General features: G+C 43.7%; 1 protein-coding gene across 2 annotated transcripts in view; it reads left to right on the top strand.

The window, feature by feature from the left end:
* Positions 1-20,550, top strand: part of LOC138572668 (single-stranded DNA-binding protein 3-like) — a 1,217,622-nt gene that overhangs the window by 151,945 nt on the left and 1,045,127 nt on the right. For both annotated transcript variants that reach the window (XM_069649275.1, XM_069649276.1), the window contains exon 2: positions 5,589-5,661. In XM_069649275.1, coding sequence (XP_069505376.1) covers positions 5,589-5,661 — 73 coding nt within the window. The remainder of the gene's footprint in view (positions 1-5,588; positions 5,662-20,550) is intronic.

Consider the following 20,550-nt stretch of genomic DNA (forward strand, 5'->3'; position numbering starts at 1 on the left):
TTTTATTATATAATGAAGCGTTTGAGAATTCGCTGTTTGTGATGCACCCAGCTTCTCAGTAGGAGCAAATATGGACTGGCTTCTAAGGAAAAGAGGAGGTTTCTAACCCAGGCCGGTGTCTCTGAAAGGCTGCGAGGCCATAGCAATGTGAGTCACTTGTTATGAGAATTGGCTCTGCCACGCCCCTTCTGACTATTTATTTTAACTGAGCTGTCTTGCATACCTTCCCATTTCCCTCAAGACTGACCCACCTCTGACTAGCAGGTGCCAAGCACCTTTATTTTGATATGCATCATTATGGGATTAAATTGTGGTAGTATTTATTTTAATTTAAAGAATGCTTTTATCAAAGGACCATACATTGTTAAGCAAACGGTTATAAGAAAAAGAATTTACAAGCATAAAGACTGATTTCGTTCAAAAAGTAAGAAGACCTAGAAAGTAGAAGTGTGATGAGAAGTATCAAAAGCAACGTCTACATTACGAGCAGAAGTCGACCAAGAAAACCAATGTGGTTGAGAACAAACGGGTGTAGGAAGAGATTAATCCTAAAGGGCAGCTGGGGTGAATAGAGCTTCAGTTGTATACCGGGGTTAAGATGTAGAAAGTAGGGAAGCATCCAATGCTTAGTGGCTGGTAGACAATCCAAAATGGTCAAATCAAATTAATCGGAAAAGGAAAAAGATATTTGAGAATCATCACCATAGGAATGACAAAAGAAGTGAAAAGATTGATTAGCGGCAGAAACAGGACTAGTGTATAGAGAAAAGTAGAGGACGAAGATCCGAACCTTGCAGATTGCCAAAACAAAGAGCAAGAGACCAATACGAATTGCAGTAGATGTGAGATCAGAAGATAACTAGGATAGAAAGGTAGCAGAACTATCAAAAGAAGGAATAGAGTAATCCACCCTAAGAAAAGGAGAAGAGAGATCAAGAAGGATAAGAGGAGAACGCTGCTTTGTGTGACAAGCGGGCGTAAGAAAGTTGGTGGCATGTAAAAGAGTGGTCTCCATAGAATGGCCAGAGAAGCGAGAAGAAAGTTAGATTCCAGATAAGAGGAAAGTTGAGAGTGGACAACACATTCCAAGGATTTAGACCGAGAAGTGAGAACATAATAGATGAAAGTGACGAAGGGTTTTAAAGCATGGATACAATATTAGCATGTTTGTAAAATAAAAGAAACGCCCGCGGAGAATGAAAAGTTAAAAGTAGCAGTTAGATGAGGAAGAGGGGAAAGGATATACTAAGGAGATAAGATATGAATTAAGGGGGTCAGAAGTGGCAGTTTGATTAGCCTGTTGAAAAGAAAGTAAGAGAAATATCGCTCGCATGCTTTTAAATCTGTGCTCTATTGTTGGGGACTATAAGACAGTTGGCATAATTCAACTGCCCACATAGGAGCCACACATGCTTGTGATCAAGTGATGGTTACTCTTGCCAATAAAGATGTAGCTAAAACTACCAATCTTTGTTTCAGCGGATACACGAGTGTTGACTTTGCATCCGTACCAACGTGTAACCGCACACCAATGCTGGTTGTTTGACACCCTAATGTTGCTCCTTGAGATGGTTTCTCACACTTTAGAGCACAATATCAGGCTTGCCACTGGCTAAGGTATCGTGAACCTCCTCACAAGCGTTGTTTTTCTGCGAAGGCACTGGCCTTTGACCCCAACACGTCTCCTCCTCCAGACTCTTGGAAGGTGTGATCGCTTGCTGAAGGTTTTGAAACCTGGTGTCGTTAAAGTATGTCCGTTCTACTGATGCACTGTTTTCTCCACCCCTTAAAAAGAGAGGTTTTCTGGGCTTTGTCCATCGACTAGGTGTTTTCTCTGGTTTTGATGCAAATCACACACATATAGTGTCTTGTATTTTTGTTTGTAGTCTGAGTCCACAATTTTAGCTTTGTCGTAAATGGGTCTTAATGGAATTTCATTGTTCACAGAGATGCATTTTACTAGACTTTTAAACAAAATGTGAGTTTATTTTCAACACCACCCCTTCATCACTCTCATCCCTGGCGGATTAACGCCTTGATGTTTGCAGCCAGAAGATGCGGCATGAAGCGTTGGAGTGTTCCACTTAGGCTTTTAACAAATTTAATACAGAAAAAAGAAACGTCATTCCAACATAAATAGGCATTTAACTTGGATATTTATGAAATCATGTGAGCAAAGGTTTTAGAGATTCAGTACTAATATTGTCTTATAGAATGAGGGAGGGATCGTTATCGTGGGATAATGACCTGCCACCAGGTTATGGGCCGAGGCATAGCCGAGAGCCATACATTGGTGAAGGGTCATTACTCCAAGTGATAATGGACCCCCTCAAGGTCTAGAAGGCTATTAGCACATGGTGTGAAATAAAATGTTACTTTAATACTGGATAAAGTAAATGGGTAACTAAGTTGGTAAATTAAATGGTCTTTATTGTGTAATATCGAAATAACATAGTTGTCTTCACAAATTAAGCATTTCAATTACAAGCTTGATTTAACAACAGCATGCATTTGGTGTCATGTAAAAGTAAACTGTTTCACTATAAGAAAGAAAAATAATTTCCCCGTTTTAGATTTTGTGGTAAATAGAATGTTGCAGCAAAATAAATCTTCTCAGAGATGAAGTGCCATGTTGAGAAAAAAAACCTGCCTTAAAATTGCATTGTTTGCCTTCTGTTTTTGTAGACTGAACGATAAGAGCACAGTCAATACCAGTAGTTATTGACTGCAGTCTAAACATTCTGATTGGCTGAGAGGAGGTTGATAACTATCTCCATATGCTAAAACCACTAAACAAAAAGTGAGCGTAGATGGTCCACGTTCTATCCAAATAGAGTATTACAAATAATCTGATGATCACTTTAGCCTTCCCCTACCACTTCCAAAATATGGCCGAAATTAATATTCCTGATTTATGATCATTGACAAACCACGGACATGTAATGGAGAAGAATTTCATGGTGTGTACTTGTAGACATGTACGGGGAACATTGCATTTGACATCTGCGATGATATGAAAAGAAAAAAAATGTTAGTACAATTGGTGGAGTGTGATATAGCATAACAAAACCCTTCAAATTTTTTGTGCAAGTAAGTGACTTTATGGTGATGGTTTAATGCAACAAAACCCTTGAAATTCAGCAAGTGTTGGTAGCTATATCACCTTAATTCCGAACTACCCAAATCCACCCTTTCCACCGTCCGTGAACACACTGATGACAACACAGGATACAACATGGGAACCTACACAGTAAAAACATGTCTTGGACTATTTCAAGCCATGACAAACCTATTGTATAGCTATGAGCAGTGCATGCTAACAGAAATGTAATCTACCCGTGGACCCGTCTGGGGGTAAGGTGGCCACTAGACCTGGCCACAGGCCTGGCGTAGTCACTACATTGGGTGGCCTGAAAGGTCCCGGAAAAGTGCCACCAGGCTATGGCTGTCATTGTGTGCTCCAGTTGCCAGTGATGTCATCTGTGATGTCATTAATGAGCTGATGGGCTGCACAATGGGAGGGTTTACAGTTAATTGGGCAGCTTCCAACCATTGCCTAATTTGAAGGGGTTTGCTGCATTTAAACATCACTTTAATGTCACTTCAACTCAGTTTCTTTTTCTTCAATGAATGAATACATGTATGCCTTGTCACAAATTGAGGTACCTTTTTTTAAGGTGCAATAGCTACAAACTAAGGCTGCTTATTTTGCTAATTATGGAGGATAACCTAGCTTAAGGAAGCAATGGAGCACTCTGTACTTTAGAGCGTTACTGACAAAACCATCCTTACCGCATTGCATTTATTAACTCCAGACCTTTTAGGGTATGCCGGTAATACATGCTATGAGCTAAGATTAGTTACTGTATAGGGTAGCATGGATTATTTGACCATTGCATTTAATGGGTATATTGTATTGTATTTATTTTTATAGCGCTCTTTACCCATTTCAATGGCCTCAATGCACTTAGTGGTAGGAACGCCCTCGGTGACCGTCGTCACTCTGGTGGAGGTTCTAAGAGTTTTACATTAAGAAATGCTGGTGTGCATTTTGCCGGCTTAGGTGACTGGCTAGGCTCCACTAAGCAACCCAAGGTCAGGCACGTGGTTGGGCGCTGTTGGTGGTATACGATAGACTGCTATTGCTGAAGATTCGATGTATGGCCAGCTATACCGATATCTTTTGTTCGTGGTCGCTGTATGCTAGTGGCAGAGGTGTTGTGGTACGTCGAGTGTTTCAGTGTGGACGTCTGCGCTGCTAGACCAGATGGGCATAGCCATAGCTGCACTCTACGGTGCATGGATGTTTGGCCGTGCCTGCAGCCTATGTCGACAGACGTGCTCAACAGGTATATGTACCGTATGCCTTTATGTAGTTTGGCTGCAGTGTCCCTTGTCCACTGTCGACGGCATGGACTCGTTATTCGTGGTCTCTCTGGTGCGAAAGTCTGAGTGGCGAGAGCGGCTGAAGTTATAACAATGTTCCACAGCGAGTGCTGCTGGCTTCCCTTGGGTGTTTGACCGGTAGGCTGCTGTTGCACGAAGGTCCCTCTGGTGCGAAAGTCTGAGCGGTGATATGATAACAGTGCTGAGAGGGACTTTGGGGGATGAGGTGGGGATGTAGTGTAATGAATGGGTAATGAGGGAAACTGGGATGGGTGTTTTCATGGGCTTTTCTTCTAGGATGTGATGATTTCTTTTTTCCTCTGAATTGCATGAGGGTGGGTGTGAGTCTGATGTTGATGGGTATGAGGTTCCAGAGTGCTGGGGCATAAATAGAGAATGCCTGCTTGCAGATAAGTCAACTGAGGTACAAGGAGATAGTGAATTCCCTAGTGTGGCAGATTTTAGGCCGGTCCTATGGGGAGGCCGGCATTAGAACATTGGTCTCCTGATTACGAAGCCCATGCTAGGCTCCAGACCAGACCTCCCGATGAGCAGCAGCACTGTCCTGGAGCTTCATTAAAAATTTGTGGTAGCACTACCACCAGCGATATTTGGCAAGTACCGCTGGTGGTAAACCACCCGCACATTACAAAAGTGGAAAATATCACGTGGCTATGAAAGCACCTCGGCCGAGTAAGTGCCGAAGCTAAAATCTGCACCAGCGGGGAAAACATTACCAGATGAATATCCCAATAGAAAACCTCATCCATGGAGGTAGTCCCACCACAGTAGAGCCTGAAGGCTGATCTCCCTTTAACACTTGTATCTCTTGCCACTAACTGTCCTGCGAAGGTCTCGCCACAGGGCTGCCTGCCTGGGCCTGGCCCTGGCCCACATGGGACTATGTGAAGGGCGCTCCCTGAGGTCCTCCATTTGCACACACTTCCTCTCCGCCATCCCCAAATCCCTTATGAAAGTTCTTAAACAAAAAGTAAAAGGAACTGCTCTGGCAGTGTAAACGAGCAAGTAATTGTTATCGCATTAAGTCTGGCTTTTAAGTACTTTTGAAATATACGGTGGCCCACTGAGCCCATTAAAGGCGGGGAAGCACTCTCATTTCAGATTATGTTTTAATACATGCAAAGATGGCGTACCTGAACGCGAACCGTGTGACTAAAATTCATGTCTCCTCTCTCTCGCAGGTTAGCTTTGTACGTATACGAATATTTGCTACACGTCGGGGCTCAGAAATCGGCACAGACCTTCCTGTCAGAGGTAAGATGAAGACTCCGTGCTCGAGCCCTAATTTACTGTCATGATGCCGGCGTGACGCCGCTCTGGGCTCTGGGGGCATTCAGTGTCGTCATTTTAACCGTTCTCATGATGTGTGTTACTCCAGTTCGCAAACTGAATCTGCCCCTTCGAGCCTCGAGCATAGTGAAACGAGCTTCTGGGGAGAAATGGGGGTGGAAAACGTTAAGGTAAAAAGAAAAGCCCTGAGCAGTAAGAATTGCGATTCGAGTAGATTAGGAATTCTCTCGTGTGGTAACCGTATCTGAAATGCAAAGCAATGGGGAAAGAACACGCACAATAAAACATCCATGCAATAACTTAACGCATCAATAACACAATTTATAATAGAGCTTAACATTAAGGCGACAATGTCCCATGCTGCCACTCGACCATGCCCCCTGCCAAGATGGGCCTGACGGTCCCAGGGTGCACAGCTGTTAACAGACGTCACATACACCTCAGTGAACCTACAGATGCCAAGCTCTGTGAAGTGCGACTGTTAGTGTCTCATTCAGAAACATCTGTGGATTTATATATAGTACCTTCGACACACTTGTCTAGGAAGCCACAAGAGTGAAACCTTCAGCGTCTGTTTTTCTTTTCCGAAAAGATTTGTAGTTCCACTCTTCTGTTCTTAAGTCCCAGCATGCAAAGCGCTAATGACTAAAAGTCAGGACTTGACGAAGGTCTGACAAGTGACATGGGAACACTTAAACGCGCGTGGTAGCTGGTTATGTATTAAAAGCCATTACTGCTGCAAATCTTCCAGGGGGCAAGATAAGATACCCCCCCCCTTCCTTCACTTAAGACCTAGAGCCCAACCTTACACGCAGTACACCTCCTTACAGACATATTCCTCCATATAACACAGTATCTTTGATTTCAGTCGCGAAGACGCCAAGTAGGGGGGTGCAGACATGGCTGTTGTCTGTTAGATATACATCACTGAGGACTTGAGGTGGGGAAGCGGATGTGGGGTTTGCCCCATCTAGCACCACATGTTATATTTCAGGCTTTGCAAAGTCCCCATTTTGTGCTCAAGTTCCATCTGTGCATCATTTTATACGGTACCAGTCTATGTCTTAGAATAGACTAAGGACCTGCTAGATAGCCGGGACATGGAAAGTGCTGATGGACACCAGTTTTCTATGGTCCAGTATTTGACTTAAGTATTCAAGGCAGGGTATCGGTGCACGCACTACAAGGGACCAACAAAGCAGGCCCAATATATTGTCCTATGCAATTTATATGGGAACAATGCAGCCCACACAATGAGAATGTTCCAAATAGCATTTGAAGTAGAATATAAATGTTTTAGATTATGAAAGCAATGTGTTACAGTACATATAATTTCGATGTAATGATTTTAAATGCTTACAACAAAACTCCAAATCGATTATTTGTCCAAGCATTTTCCTTGAACAAAAAAAAAGATTCTTAACAGATTACATATTTCACCTACTGGTCTGGCCCCTAGAAGGCTACAGATTTAGCTACAGATTTAAAAATTGTCAGCGTAGTAATCCTTCAGGAGAGACTGATCTTGATGACTTGTGACTTTGAGGAAGTGAGTTCTATGTTGGCTACTCTGAGTAATTTCACATACCCTTTACCATAAATTAAAGCTGTCTATACCAATGTACGTGTTTGTGATCTCTACAAAAATAATTCAAATAAAATGAATATGTAACTCGCTCCCACACTTTCAATTGTCAGTTTTTCGTGTCTCACATATGAGATTCCCAAATTGCTCACTCATAAGGTTCTCTTCCAGTGAGGTACACTTAACTGTGTTAAAGGTATAAAAGCCAAGTTATTGCTAGATTAAATCAAAATAGTAGAAACTTCGTATTGTATGGGGTATGCTGTTCATTGATCAGAAAGTTTGTATTTTGGTAGACTCACTTTCATGTTTTTATGTATGTATATGTGTATTCAAGAAAAAAACTTTAGTTGAAGTGCAGTTAAGGTGAGTAAACTTAATGCAACAAAACCTTTGAAACTTAGCGCATTGGAAAACTCAGGACCAGCTTAACTCGTCCGTAGCACGTTCCCACTTTATATTTTACAAAACTATCAGGCCTTCAGCCATTTAAAATGCTACCAAGCTGTAAAAATATTTATTTTTTTAAATAACTTTTTTCTATGACTGCTGTTATGTTTGTAGTGAACTACAGATGCCCTTGATTATTTGTGGTCATTATAGCCGCGGTTATCGGGAAAAGCAGTGGGAAAAAAAGGTTTCTCTGTATTCCCAGACCCTCACCAAGTGCCACTCTAATGTGTGCCTGCTCCCCCACCCCCTGATCGCCCCCAACACTCTCCCATTCCCCCAAACTCCCACAACACTTGTCGGTTCTGTGACGCAGTTTCAGTTGAAATATCGGGTAGCTACGGTTATATCCCAGGTTACACCAGAGGGTATGGGAAAAATGTTGAGCTACGTGTTGCAAACTTGGTCCCTAGCCTCCTCCAGGTCCCAAATTTCACTGTGTTCTCTTGCCGCCCCCCCTCCCTTCACCCCCATCTCTAGCCTGGATACTCAACGTATCTGGGCAGATATAGCTATTTATTTTGTGAAATATTTTAAAAAGTACTGGATGAAATAACCCTAAACCACAAAATGATTCCGAGTCAACGCTTCATGCCCAAGTTGTTTCAAACGTGGTCCTAATCTGTCCAGCAGTTTTGGCTGTGCAAAAAATGTACCTTTTTTGTCTGCGTGAAAATGAAAGGGGACTTGGCCGAAAGTGTTTTTTTTTTTTCCCTTAACATTTGTATTTTTCAAAGAATCTTTCCCAAACTTTCCAGTCTGGTGGGGGGCTGGGTATACAAATCCGTTGCAAGAGTCAAGTTATTAATGGTAAATTTTGGGGATATCCCATGTAATTCCGACTCCGACCCACCTTACTGTCCTATTATTTTTATATATATATAATATGGATGCAAGAGGGTGTGTTGTGGGGAGGGGAGCATTGTGGGGGCGACTCATAAATGAAAAAAAGGTGGTTAAAAAAATAGGCCGACCAAATTGAGTTGACAAAAATGCAGACCTTTAAAAAGAAGTTGATAAATAACGTAGAACCAGTGTAGGGAGCATGCCTCAGTAGGTACGTGTGCATGTATTAAATGCACATGATTAGCTCAACGCTGAATAACAAGTGTGTAGGCAGGCTTCCTTACTTGCATCAGATTAATGTCTGCAAAGGCATCTTGTGCAGGTCAACTGTGAAAAACAAATCCTGGTTTCCCTCCCTTAATGTATTGCCCATTGAGATTCAATCTCGAACCTCCTGTCCTGCAGCTGCAGGATCCTTAAGGACCTTGTTAAGGCCATGATTTCTTCTTCTCTGCCGATGAAAAAAGACTGTGCAATCCTGCCTCATTTTCTGTAATCCTCTGTCTTTCATGGGTCTGGTTTCGTGTCCCTGTTGTGGGGCAGTTTACCTCGCTTGGCATCATTTGGTGCTTGCCATATTTGTGGTATTGGGGATAGATCATATCTCTTTGGTTAGATTGCTCCTCGCAATCTGGAGCGGTGCAGCACCCACGTAGAGCATGTCATGGGTGTTTTCAGTTCTCCTTTCTTGCCGATCGCTTCTAGAAATGTGCAGCCTGCTGTAGGAGCCATCCATTTTTTTCCGTTTGTGACTATTTCTCCCCGCGGTGTGTGGGCAAAGATGAAGGGCCTATGGTGGCCCAGCTCTTGTCAGAGAGAGTTGGGAATTCATGGCATTCTTGCGCTTCATTCCCTTTACCATATCTCGTTGACAGGGAAGTGGTATTCCATCAATAAGGATTGTGGCCTCTGCGTTCTGACCCTTCAGCTCTGGCCTGACTAATGGTCGAAGTGTACGAAAAGTAGTCGAACTATTTTCCCTGCTGGCCTGTCGCCACTCTCCACAAACCCCATCGCCACACCCCCTCCGACACATAATCCAAATCTCCAAAGAAACACACCTGCTCTTTATGGGAATGTTCAGTGCAAGCTTCAACTTCTTCCTATACTTTTATTTTAAAACTAAACCATTCCAGAACGGTTTCTTTTTAAAATAAAAGTATAGGAACAGTGAAACTTAAAAATAAAAAGTACAGGAGCACCGCCCCCACCCGCTTCGACCTCTGGGCCTGACTCTAAGGTGAACTTGGAAAAGGATCCCAATTAACTCCAGAAGCTCTATGTGGGATTACTGCCTGCAAACCCATGGCTTGTGCCAGCCTGTAATACATAAGTATTCATATAGTACTCGCATACAGATGTGTATATGATTTTCATGGTGGCGTTCGCCATGGTCAACCAAGCAACTGATCTGAAGACCACAAAATAACCTGGCTCCTGCCCCTTTCAGCAGCAACAACATTAGGGCGACCATTTCTGTCCTTGGCAGTCCCCAGCCAGAAGTCTGCCATATTATGTCATAGCATTGCTTTTGTGGAGCACTTGCTTATAGTGTCCAAACCACCAGGAACCACATTTTGAGAACTGCAAGTCGTTTTATGATGCCTCAATAACTTGGTTGCATCTTGAGCTTCTGGGTGAATTGACAGGCTTTGCTTTCTTTTTTTGGGGATAATCTGATATGAAAGGTTAATGTTTTAGGGTCCACAGAACATGTGCTACCTACCTTTCAGATCTTGCAATCCCAAAGGTAGCTGGGGCTTTCCATCACATTTAGGTTTGCACCTGGGAATGTAGCGCTGTGGGAATGAGGACCCAGTAAAGTGTGAAGATGTAGGATTCAGGTCTGGAGCTGTACAGAGTCGCTCACCGCCCCCCGTTACCAGTAGCCGAGTATCCAGACATATTTGGTATTCTTTCAAATCCGTAAATGGGATCATCTCAAGTCCCCGGTTTCAACTAGGCCTTTGCTGTAGCCCCAGCAGTGTTTTTTGGGCAACATCACGGAAAAGGGAGCGCATCATTTTCGGTCTTCTGCTTTTGTCTACTTGGAATATTTCAGCTGCTTCTGTTTGAAACATCTGTATTCCACACCCTGACCTCTGTGGTCAGGCCGGCAGTCCTTCCAAGAAAGCCGGAACTGTAGTCGGGCTGCGCCTCCTGTAGGGAATCCCTGATCCTGTTAGCGCATGCAGGGGTTGCGCTCCCCCGGGAGCCGCTTAAGTGGCGGCTGCTTCTCCCTGCTTGCCCATGAAAGCATTTTCCATGCACTTAAGCATGGTTTTGTGAATGCATTACTCTAAATCATGTAGCAGAATGGAACTATTTCACCTCCTCTGCAGTGGTGCCCTTTTCTTTTTCAGACCTCATTCGTCCAGGTTGACTATTGTACCAGTCTGTTTCGATGTTGGGTATTTATGAAATATTTGCACTCTTTGTTGAGCTCATTTTGTATTTCACAGAAAATAATAAAATTACGCCTAGATCCTGTAATATAGAGGTTTTGCGTGTTTTCTTTAGTAGCTTTACAATCTAGCTTTTTAGTTTCTGTGTTGTGTTTTTGTACATAAACCATGGAAACATACAACCTAAAAGCACAAACTCTTATGCCGAAACCCCAAAGTAAAGGACACTGGATTCCCATTTCCATCCAATGCAGATCACTGTGTATTTAACTAGTGTGCCATCCAAAAGGCTTCCATTGCCATCCATGGAGTTTCCGTTCCCCCCGACCCCTCTTGAAACGGCTGCTTGACACCATCGATAACGGCTCTGCCATTGTCTAAACAGCCGAACCTAAGCTCTGAATCTCGTATTGTGCGTCTGAAAAGCAGAACGGCTGTGACGCGTGTCCCTCGGCCAGCGCACTGCCATCTCTCCCAGCTGAACATGGCAGAGATGATGCTTGCATTCGGTCCTGACGTTTAGACATCGGCTCTTTACGTGCCCGGACGCGATTAGCCTTTCCCGCTCTAAAAGTACAAGTGCGCCTTACTTGGCGTTTGGTTGGGCAGCTTTTGAGTCGGGTTAGTTTGTTTCTTTTGGATTTAATATATATGGAGATGCATTATGGGAAGAACGTGTTACTGACCTGTGACCTTGACAGAGTGTATTTGTGTCATCTCATCAAGCTCTATAACCTGAAGCAAAGAAGATGCGAACATCTGGGGTTCCGTCGGAAAACCTGTAGTCTCCCTTTCCAAGTCTGCAAGCCTCTTGCATCATCCCCCTGTTCTTAGCACTCTGAAAAAGGTTGTGATTAGTAACATCATTTTTGGTTTTGTTCCATTTCCCTCCGTTTACTCTGCTTCCGGTCTGCCAGTCTCCCACTACCCACACAAGTGCCACTTTATTTCTTATTTTGCTTTCATTGACGCAGTCACATTTTGGAGAGTACTTGTGCGCCCAGCCATCAGTTCATCTCCCTCTGACCGCACCACATACGTTTGTGGAAGACTAGACTGCCTACTACTCTCCCTCGGCTCCTGTCGCTTGGCAAATCTCTTGACATGGGCATAGTGCATAGCTCATGCAAGAACATACGCGATGGCACCGCTCTTGTGGGTTGATTCAATTGTAGGTCGAATCCACAGCCCCTGTATGTTAGCCGCATTCTAGAGCAAATTGTGACAGTCCCCCTTAAAGGGAACAAAGAGCAGGATGAGGGCAACCAGAAACTGGAAATGGGGAGGAAAGGGAGAAACCAGAAATGAACATTCATTTGAAGAGTGATCTACGTGCTGGGGAAATGTCCTTAGACCCACTCCAGGCTTCCCCTATTTCACACCACTTCGATATTCGTCTCCAAGCATCAGCCCAGAACGTTCTCATGTACTCTGTAACTTTGGCAAATTACAACATCGACACGAAAAACATCACTGGCTGCGTCTGGAAAGGGATTCTGTCTTGGTTTTGGGAAGAGGTTTCTTGGACTTTTTGGACTTTGTCATGGCGGGCACAGGGCAGATGCAAGGATTCAGACCCTCTTCAGGCAATGTTCCAAGTTGGATATCACTTCCTTCTCAACAGGGAAAGATTTGATGTTCTGAGGCCTCTTGTGTCTCAACACCATTTTATTACCGCTGTCCACGGGGAGAGCCTTTGTGTACTTTCACAAAGAATTCAAGTATGGTTTTGGCTAGTATGTTTTCAAGACAATTGTGTGCCATGGAATGGATCTACGTTTGCCAATTATCTATTTTGTCCTTTTATAGGGTGCAGTGTTGCTTGACTGCATTTTAATTTACTTAGAGAGGAACATGCGACTCCTTGCCCTCCTTTGGATGTCCAAGATCCCATTGATGTCTAGAGATTGAAGATTAGTTTTCAGACGCTAAATGTTTTGAAGTTTTTTTTTTCCTCCATGTTGCTGAATTCCATCAATCGGAGGATGACGTTAAGAGGTACATCCTTTGAGCATGCCAGGCTGTATACCACTTTCCCCATAGTCTATGCATATGCTAAATCGGATAACTGAACAAGCTGTTGGGTAGTTTCTGTAACTTTCAGCAATTGTGCCATTGGTGTCTAGATCCCAGGAGGCCAAATGTTCATATGCAAATGTACGTTCATGTTTTGCCATCAAGGCCCTTACTAGTGGGCAAACATTGTTTGCCAATCCTGGCACAAACCTCCTTCCTGTCTGCTTAATCCTTGTGGGTTGGATTTAGATTTAAAGTGTGGTTCTCCCCCCTGAGACTTTTCTCTGTTCATCCCCGGCTTGATTAAAATGGAGTTATCCCAAATTCAACAGTCTTTATTGGCGCTTCTGGGTGACGTAGCCAATCTTGTAAGATCTGTTGATGACTAAATGAAGTGCTTGGCAATACCTTTCTACTGCTCTTAGTTGCATCTGAAGGGAGTTCTGCCAATAGGTTGGCATTGCTGGCGCAAAGCATTTTTGGAATAGGATTTCCATAGATTGGGGACCTTTTGATGTTCCTAGGACCACGTTCTGTATGTGGCTGATAACATAGAAAATGTAGAGACCTGGCCACAGCTCCAGTAAAAAGAAATGGCAGAGGAATCAAAGGTCGAGTCCTCTAATGAGGGAAAGGTGAAGAAGAACGCTCTGACCAAGGGGAAGGCAGAGAAGGAAGACAGAAAAGGCGAAAACAAATTTTCTCACTGAGGGAGAAGCCGAACAGGAAAGGGCCGAGGCCCTGAATACAGGAAGAGGAGGAGGAGGAGGAGGAGGAGGAGGAGGAGGAGGAGGAGGAAATGCCCAAGGGCAGCAGAGGATGGAAGAGTAGAGACCCTGGCCTAGGAGACAGTAAAGGTGACCAGGAGGTGGTGTCCTTGTGAATTGTCAGAAGACTAGAACCAACCTTAAACATCCAACCATGGGTTACAACTTGTGATCGAAGGGTTGTCCAAGTTTTCCATCTTTCAAAATCACAGTCCGTCTTATTTAACGTTGACATGCTGATCAAACTGCAGTTGCCAATTCAAATGCATTGGACTGGAATTAGAGCTTGCACAGCCACAGCATGAATAGGCCTGTTTTTGGATTAAGAATGAGTGTTGGCCACCGGAACTCATTTGCCTTAACCAGGATTTATGTTTTTAATACCGGGAGAATTGGCTCAGCAATTCATTGAGGTGGGATGAACATAGATTTGGTCCGGAGTGACCTGAAAATAAAGAAGGGGTCTAGACTTGTCATAGCATATTATAATAATAATAATGTATTTCTCATATATTGATACACACCCATAGGTCTCTGAGTGCTCAAATAACAGAAGAAAGAGTGGTACTCATTATATCGACCTCGGAAGGATGAAAGGCTGAGTTGACCCTGCCGGGATTCGGACCTGCCACAGCAGGCTGCACACCGATATCAGGCACAAGCACTTAGCTCACTGTGCTATCTGACCGGCTAGACTAGATTGTCAGTGACTAGATTATTCCAGAGGTGACAATTACGCAATTATATCTTTGTGCATGTAAATGTGCCGTTTGCTTGGAGTTCATGCACCACCTCAGTTTTTCAATTAATTGTACATGATCTGAAGTAGAGTCATGCTAAAATGCTGTGACGGAATAGTGGTAATAATGTAAAGCGCCTTTCATCTTTGTGCAGACTATAGATGCTGCACAACTTCTTAAAAATCCCACTAGTTGTATGCATTAATTTTGCCAATATTAGGCCATGCTTTTTAATTTTTAAATCTAAAGGCGCCCAGTTGGATAAGTCAAGTTTAGTTACAGCTGATCATGCTGTGTTGGATTAATTTAATGAATCTGCCTGGTATATCTGACAGTTGTCAAATCTAAAATAGCATGTTGTGTTTGTGAGCAACGTTTTATGTGACAAGTACATTTTTCTACAGGACAAGAGGTTTTGCCTAACTTCTTGCCCTTTGGACAATTATATTATAAGTTTTTTACCCCTGGGGGTTATTGTTTGTGTCAGTGACTGGGCTATCCAGAGAGGGGACAATCTGGATTCCTCGTCCCAGTGCCGACTTCCCCCGTTCTTCCCAAGGATTCCTCCATGATCGCCTCCATCTACTCGCAATCTGGGATTTGCTCAAATTGATTGAAGTGAAGAACCATCCATCAGGAAGCAACTTCATGTTTACATAACCCTGTAATGTAATGTAATGTAATGTGAGCATATATAGTGCTGGTAGACCGCAGGCATCAGGGCGCGTTAGCACAAACAAAACACAAACTATCTAGTGATCTTAGTGGTGCAGCTAGAGGAGTAGAAGGTCTGGAAAGTGGGATTACTTGACGAGGTGAGTCTTAAGTGCTTTCGAAATTGTAGGTGATTCTCCTGTAGTCTCAGAATCCCTGGAAGGGAGTTCCTTTGCTGTGCAGGCAGTTCAGATGTGGATCTGCCCATCGCTGATTAAAGATTGTGTTTGGGGACACATTTTTTCCAGCCGAGCGCAGCTGTCTCTTCTGCGTATAAGGTACGATACTCTTCAGATAGTTGGGTGCTTTCCCAAAAAAATGCATTTATGCACGAGCGTGAGGGATTTAAACATAATCCTCTCTTCAACTCCTAACCAGTGTAGTGCTTTTCTAGCCGTGTTAATATGGTCTGTTCTCGTAAGGTGCTTGATTAGTCTTACCTCATCGTTTTGGAGTACTTGGCAGATGTGTAGATCTTTAGCGCGAGCGCCTATGAGAAGGGAATTTCCATAGTCTAACCTAGACAACACCACCGCCCTGGCAATGGTGACCAAGTTGTTTTCGCTCAAAAAAGGTCTAATAATCCTCATGAGTCGCAAATAGGACTGTGTTCTTTCACAAGGATTTGGCCTGGGCTTCTGAGTTGACAGAGGAGTTCATCATCATACCCAGGGTTTTAACCTGGCTGGATACTGTTATGATGGCCTCTTTGATCTGAAATGATTTGTACCCCCCCCCCCCAGTTTGTCTAGGAGGCGCTAGATCCAAACAACATGAGTTCCATTTTAGAATCATTGAGGCACATCCAGTTGGCTTGCATCCACTCATCTATTTTACTGTATATAAGTCCTATATTTTCACTGTCTGCTCTATGAGATCCATCTAGCTCTAATATTAGCTGCGTGTCATCAGCGTAATTAGTGAAGAAAACTCCGGATTCCGCCAAGTTGTCACACAGTGCACGCATATACAGATTAAAGAGCATAGGTGAAAGGCTAGCACCCTGGGGCACTCCAAAAAGAATTAGAGTAGGATCAGAAAAATTGTCTCCCCAGCTTGGCGATTCATGAGAAATGAAACTAGCCACTTCTGTGCTATATGCGAGCAGCCCACAATGTCTCGCAAGACTTTGACCAGTAGATCATGATCGACCAGATCAAATGACGCACTAAGATCAAGAAGCATCAAAATCCCAATTTTATCCCTGTCCATGAGTCCTAGCATGTGGTTTTGGAGATCCAGCATGGCTGTCACTGTGCTGTGTGCCGCTCTAAAACCGGACTGTTGGTGGTGTAGGGATGCATGGGTTTCTACATGGTCTTGCAGCTGCTGGGTAGCTATTTTGTCCAAGATTTTAAGTATAAAATTAGAATTAGTGATAGGCCATAGGTTCCCTAGTTTCTTGGGACCCAGCCCAACTTTCTTCACTAAAGGTGTAATGGTAACCTTTTTAAGTTCATCAGGAACTAAACCCTCTTTAAATGAGGCATTAATAATTCTTAGTAAAATAGGAGCAAATTGCTCTTTATTTTGAAGGATGATGTTGGGTGGTAAAACATTTTCCACACAAGACGTGGGCCTCGTGTGACCAAGCACCTAAAGTAACTGTTTGGGTTATGGGGGTGAAAGAGAAATTCTCCTGTTCCTGATTTCTAACCATCTTCATGGTGCTAATGTCCTGTTTTAGTTTATTCCTGGCGTTGATAATGTTCTGCCTGGCTTTGGCTATTTTGGCAGAAAACGCATTTTGCACGGTGTCGCAGTGCTCTTTCGATGGTGACAAAGGCGGGGTAATGTTTCGCGGTTTCTCTACACTCTTGAGTATTTCAAAGATTTTGCTGGTCCTGTTATCAGCTAATTCAATTTCCTTGTTAGAATAGTTGGCCTTGGCTAATCTTATTTTATCTTTATACTTCTTGTTTGCTGCTTTCCATCTCTCTTTATTTTCAGTGGTCCTGTCTGAGTGCCACTTCCTTTCAAGAGCTCTTTTTTCTTTTTTAGTGGTTTCTATGTCCTGATTATACCATTTCTTTTGATTGTTGATTTTCCTGGCTAAGTTAGATTTGATTGGGGGCTGTTTCGTCTACTAGTTTTGTATGTGAGTAGTGTATTTCTGAAGCAAAACATCATGTGTCCTGCTCCTGAAAGGAGGCGAGTACTGCATTTAAGCATGGCTGGATATGTTCTGATGTCAGAATTTTGACATTTCTGCTGGTGACCTTGACATGCGGGTTATGTGTAGTCAAGGGAGCATTGAGTTCTATATTCAAAGTGACTAAGTGATGGTCACTCCAGATACATGGCTCAGTCTTGCAGTTTTAGTATTTCAAATGATTTACTATAACCCAGTCCAATTGATTTCCTTGAGGAGTGGTGGCTACCACATTTGCAATCATGAAATCTAGGTTATATAGTGCTTTCTCCAATGAGATTGCTTCATTATCCTTTGTATCCCCCCGCCAATAGTTGAAATCGCCTACCACCAGGGAGGATGTGTTACTGGATTTCAGATTGACTAATTGGGAGCATAGTTAATTCGAAAAATCTGAATTTATTGACGGAGGTCGGTATACAACTATTAAATTGAGGCAACTATTGGGGGTGAATGTCAGTTTCAAACGGATGGTTTCACAGCCGTCACAACTAAATGAGGCTTTAAACAACTTTAATGTTTCCTTAGCTATTATAGCAACACCACCTCCCATTGCTCCCTCTGTTAACATTATAAATAATGTACCCAGATGGGACCGCTGTTTCGCAGGTGGGACCTATGGGGTCCTTCAGCCATGTTTCTGTCACACGGCATAAGTCAAGATTTCTTTCCAGTATTAGTTCATTTATGTTGTGTGCATGTTTAACCAGTGAGCGTGTATTGAGCAAGCCCACTTTAAGGTTTATGTTCTGCTCATTGGTTTTTGGCATCACCTCCTCATTAATCTGGTTAGAGGCAGTGAGCTTTGTAACCCCAACTAGTGAACCGCTTGCACTATTATCTATATTGACCATCATGTCACAATTAGCGCACAACAAGTATGAGATGAAAACAGTACCTTGAATGGGCCGAAAGAGGGGTGGCAGAGCAGAGCACACCCGGAGAAAACCGGAGTTAACTGGCACCTAAAAGCGTGCAGGAACTACAAGTTTGCTGGGACTTGTAGTTTTCGTGTGTTTCAACTGCCTTGCAACACACGAACAAGGTAAAATGCTCCCCTGGCCTCAAATCGAATCTATCAGGTCCTTGCCTTGCTGTACCCAAATTTAGCCAAGATACATTAAACTGATTTACAAATTTAAGCAATTAAAAACTTTAAAATCAAATTAATCCTAAAATGCTTAAAACACAGAAAGGTGCTGCTGAATTAAAACGAAATGCTAACTAAATGCTAACTAGCGTTTCCGCGTGCCCTGCCTACTTCAAGTCCAAATCAAATGTTGCGTATGTTTCAAATCTGCACCATACAGCACACTGAACTGCACCGTTCCTGATGTGCATCTGCCCTGATGTTCCAAAGGGGCAACACCTGCTGCAAGACATGAACTCTGCTCTGTAGATACCCAATTTATTGAGGATCCCCAGAGATCTAGTTTGCTTTGTTGGGCAGTGACCACACAATATGCGATTGGCTCGTTGATTGGCTAGCCGGTGATATTTTGTGGTTTCTCAAATGCCCTCCCATGGTCAGGCGCCATTTTCCTGCAGACTTGGAGAATTGTCACCATTGCGGTGACGGAGAAAATCTTTGCAAAGCCAGATTCAATACAGGACTAATGTCATTATTCCTAATGAAGAACCGGTCGCCTGCTGCATTAATAACGGCTGCCCAGTACTTTAAAGGTCATTAATAGTCTATTACTGTGCTGTGTTTGCCAAGATGGTAATTTGCTTAAGTCGTGATAAGGTCTTAAGACTTTGGGTCAATCAGAGAGTTCATTCCGGAAGATGTCCATCTTGCGACTTTGCACAATCATGCCCCTTCGGGGCTTAGTGTACTGTCCTGGCTCGACACTTACTCTATGTATGTAAGGAATGTTTACAAGAAACTGCTGCTGTGTTAATCCGCCACAAAGTGCATAGTGTTCTTTATCTTTCCAAATGTGTCTTATTGTGAAGCAGGCGAACGGCGGCAGCGGTACAGTCCTGGCACCTAACTCGTGTCCACAGAGGCGCTGGCCTGTCCTGCAACATGTGCCTGTAAGCTACCTCATTCCTGATCGAATTACTGTAGGTCTTTGTTTTTAAAGTGCCTGCATGTCGCCTTCCACTCGCATTGAAAAGTAGGCCTGCAACAATTGTTCTTGGGATTGTGGCGGAGGGGGATGTGGTCCTATATGTATCCTAAATGCAGATTTGGGTGAGCCTGTCCCATGCTAAGCAGAGACCGTGCATGGTCTCACTGAAGGTTAGACGAGTGTCAAAGCCTCTCTTTAAAAAAAAATAAAGGCCTGTTGCAAAATAGAATGGTTGGAATACATCATAACCACTGGCATTGCTCTTGACAGTGCTCCAGATCATTTTTCGGCTGCCATGCCCTTGCATGTCAGGAGAGACCATATGAAATCAGTCTTGGTCCCACCGCAAAGGCAGTAGTCCAGCAAAAACTGTTGGGTCACATCCCTTCTTCACAAGACTATAAACAGCCATGTCCCTTTTTCATAAGTTGGGTGTAGCAGGGATATCCAGGCATTGTATGCTCGCTACCCATGCCTGGCATAACTGCCTACTTCAATCTAGTCCAGAAAGTTGGCACCATTCCTCGGCACACTGTCAGTTCCACTTTGTGCACAGCAAAATGCCAGGGGGTCTTTCTCTTCCCCAAGTGCTGCCATGGCACTCGGCTTACTTTCAGGGTGTGCCCCTCCCGCACCAACTCTTTTTCTTTCCGCTCGCCTCTATTTACCCTCAAAGCACCCCACACACACACACACACACTTGGCTTTATCAGAAAAAGTGGCATGTACTCTAGGTCTGTAGCGTCTGCCCACCAGCATGCTCAGTGCCGGCGATCAGCTGCTGGCATTCGGAATGGAAACCTCCCACTTAGGGTTACCCATACAGAACTGGACCGCGATGCTTGGAAGGGGTTGGAGACATCCGAACCACTCGCATTACTTTGGGAAATCCCCCAGCCCATCGTTGGTCAGCCTGGCTTGTCATTACAGGAGTGCCCATATGCAAATTAAGCTTGGTCCTGCTTTAAAGTGAGGATGAAGCCTCTGCGCCCACAGACCTGTGGATGACGGTCCAGGGCTGTCTTGAGAAGGCTACTTTCAGGGCTCTTTTGAAAATCATCATAGTTGTGAGGCCCTTGGATGAGGGTGCAAGACGTTGG

Source organism: Ambystoma mexicanum, chromosome 1p (genome assembly GCF_040938575.1).
Source record: "Ambystoma mexicanum isolate Mex_15411 chromosome 1p, UKY_AmexF1_1, whole genome shotgun sequence".
Taxonomy (NCBI): Eukaryota; Metazoa; Chordata; class Amphibia; order Caudata; family Ambystomatidae; genus Ambystoma; species Ambystoma mexicanum.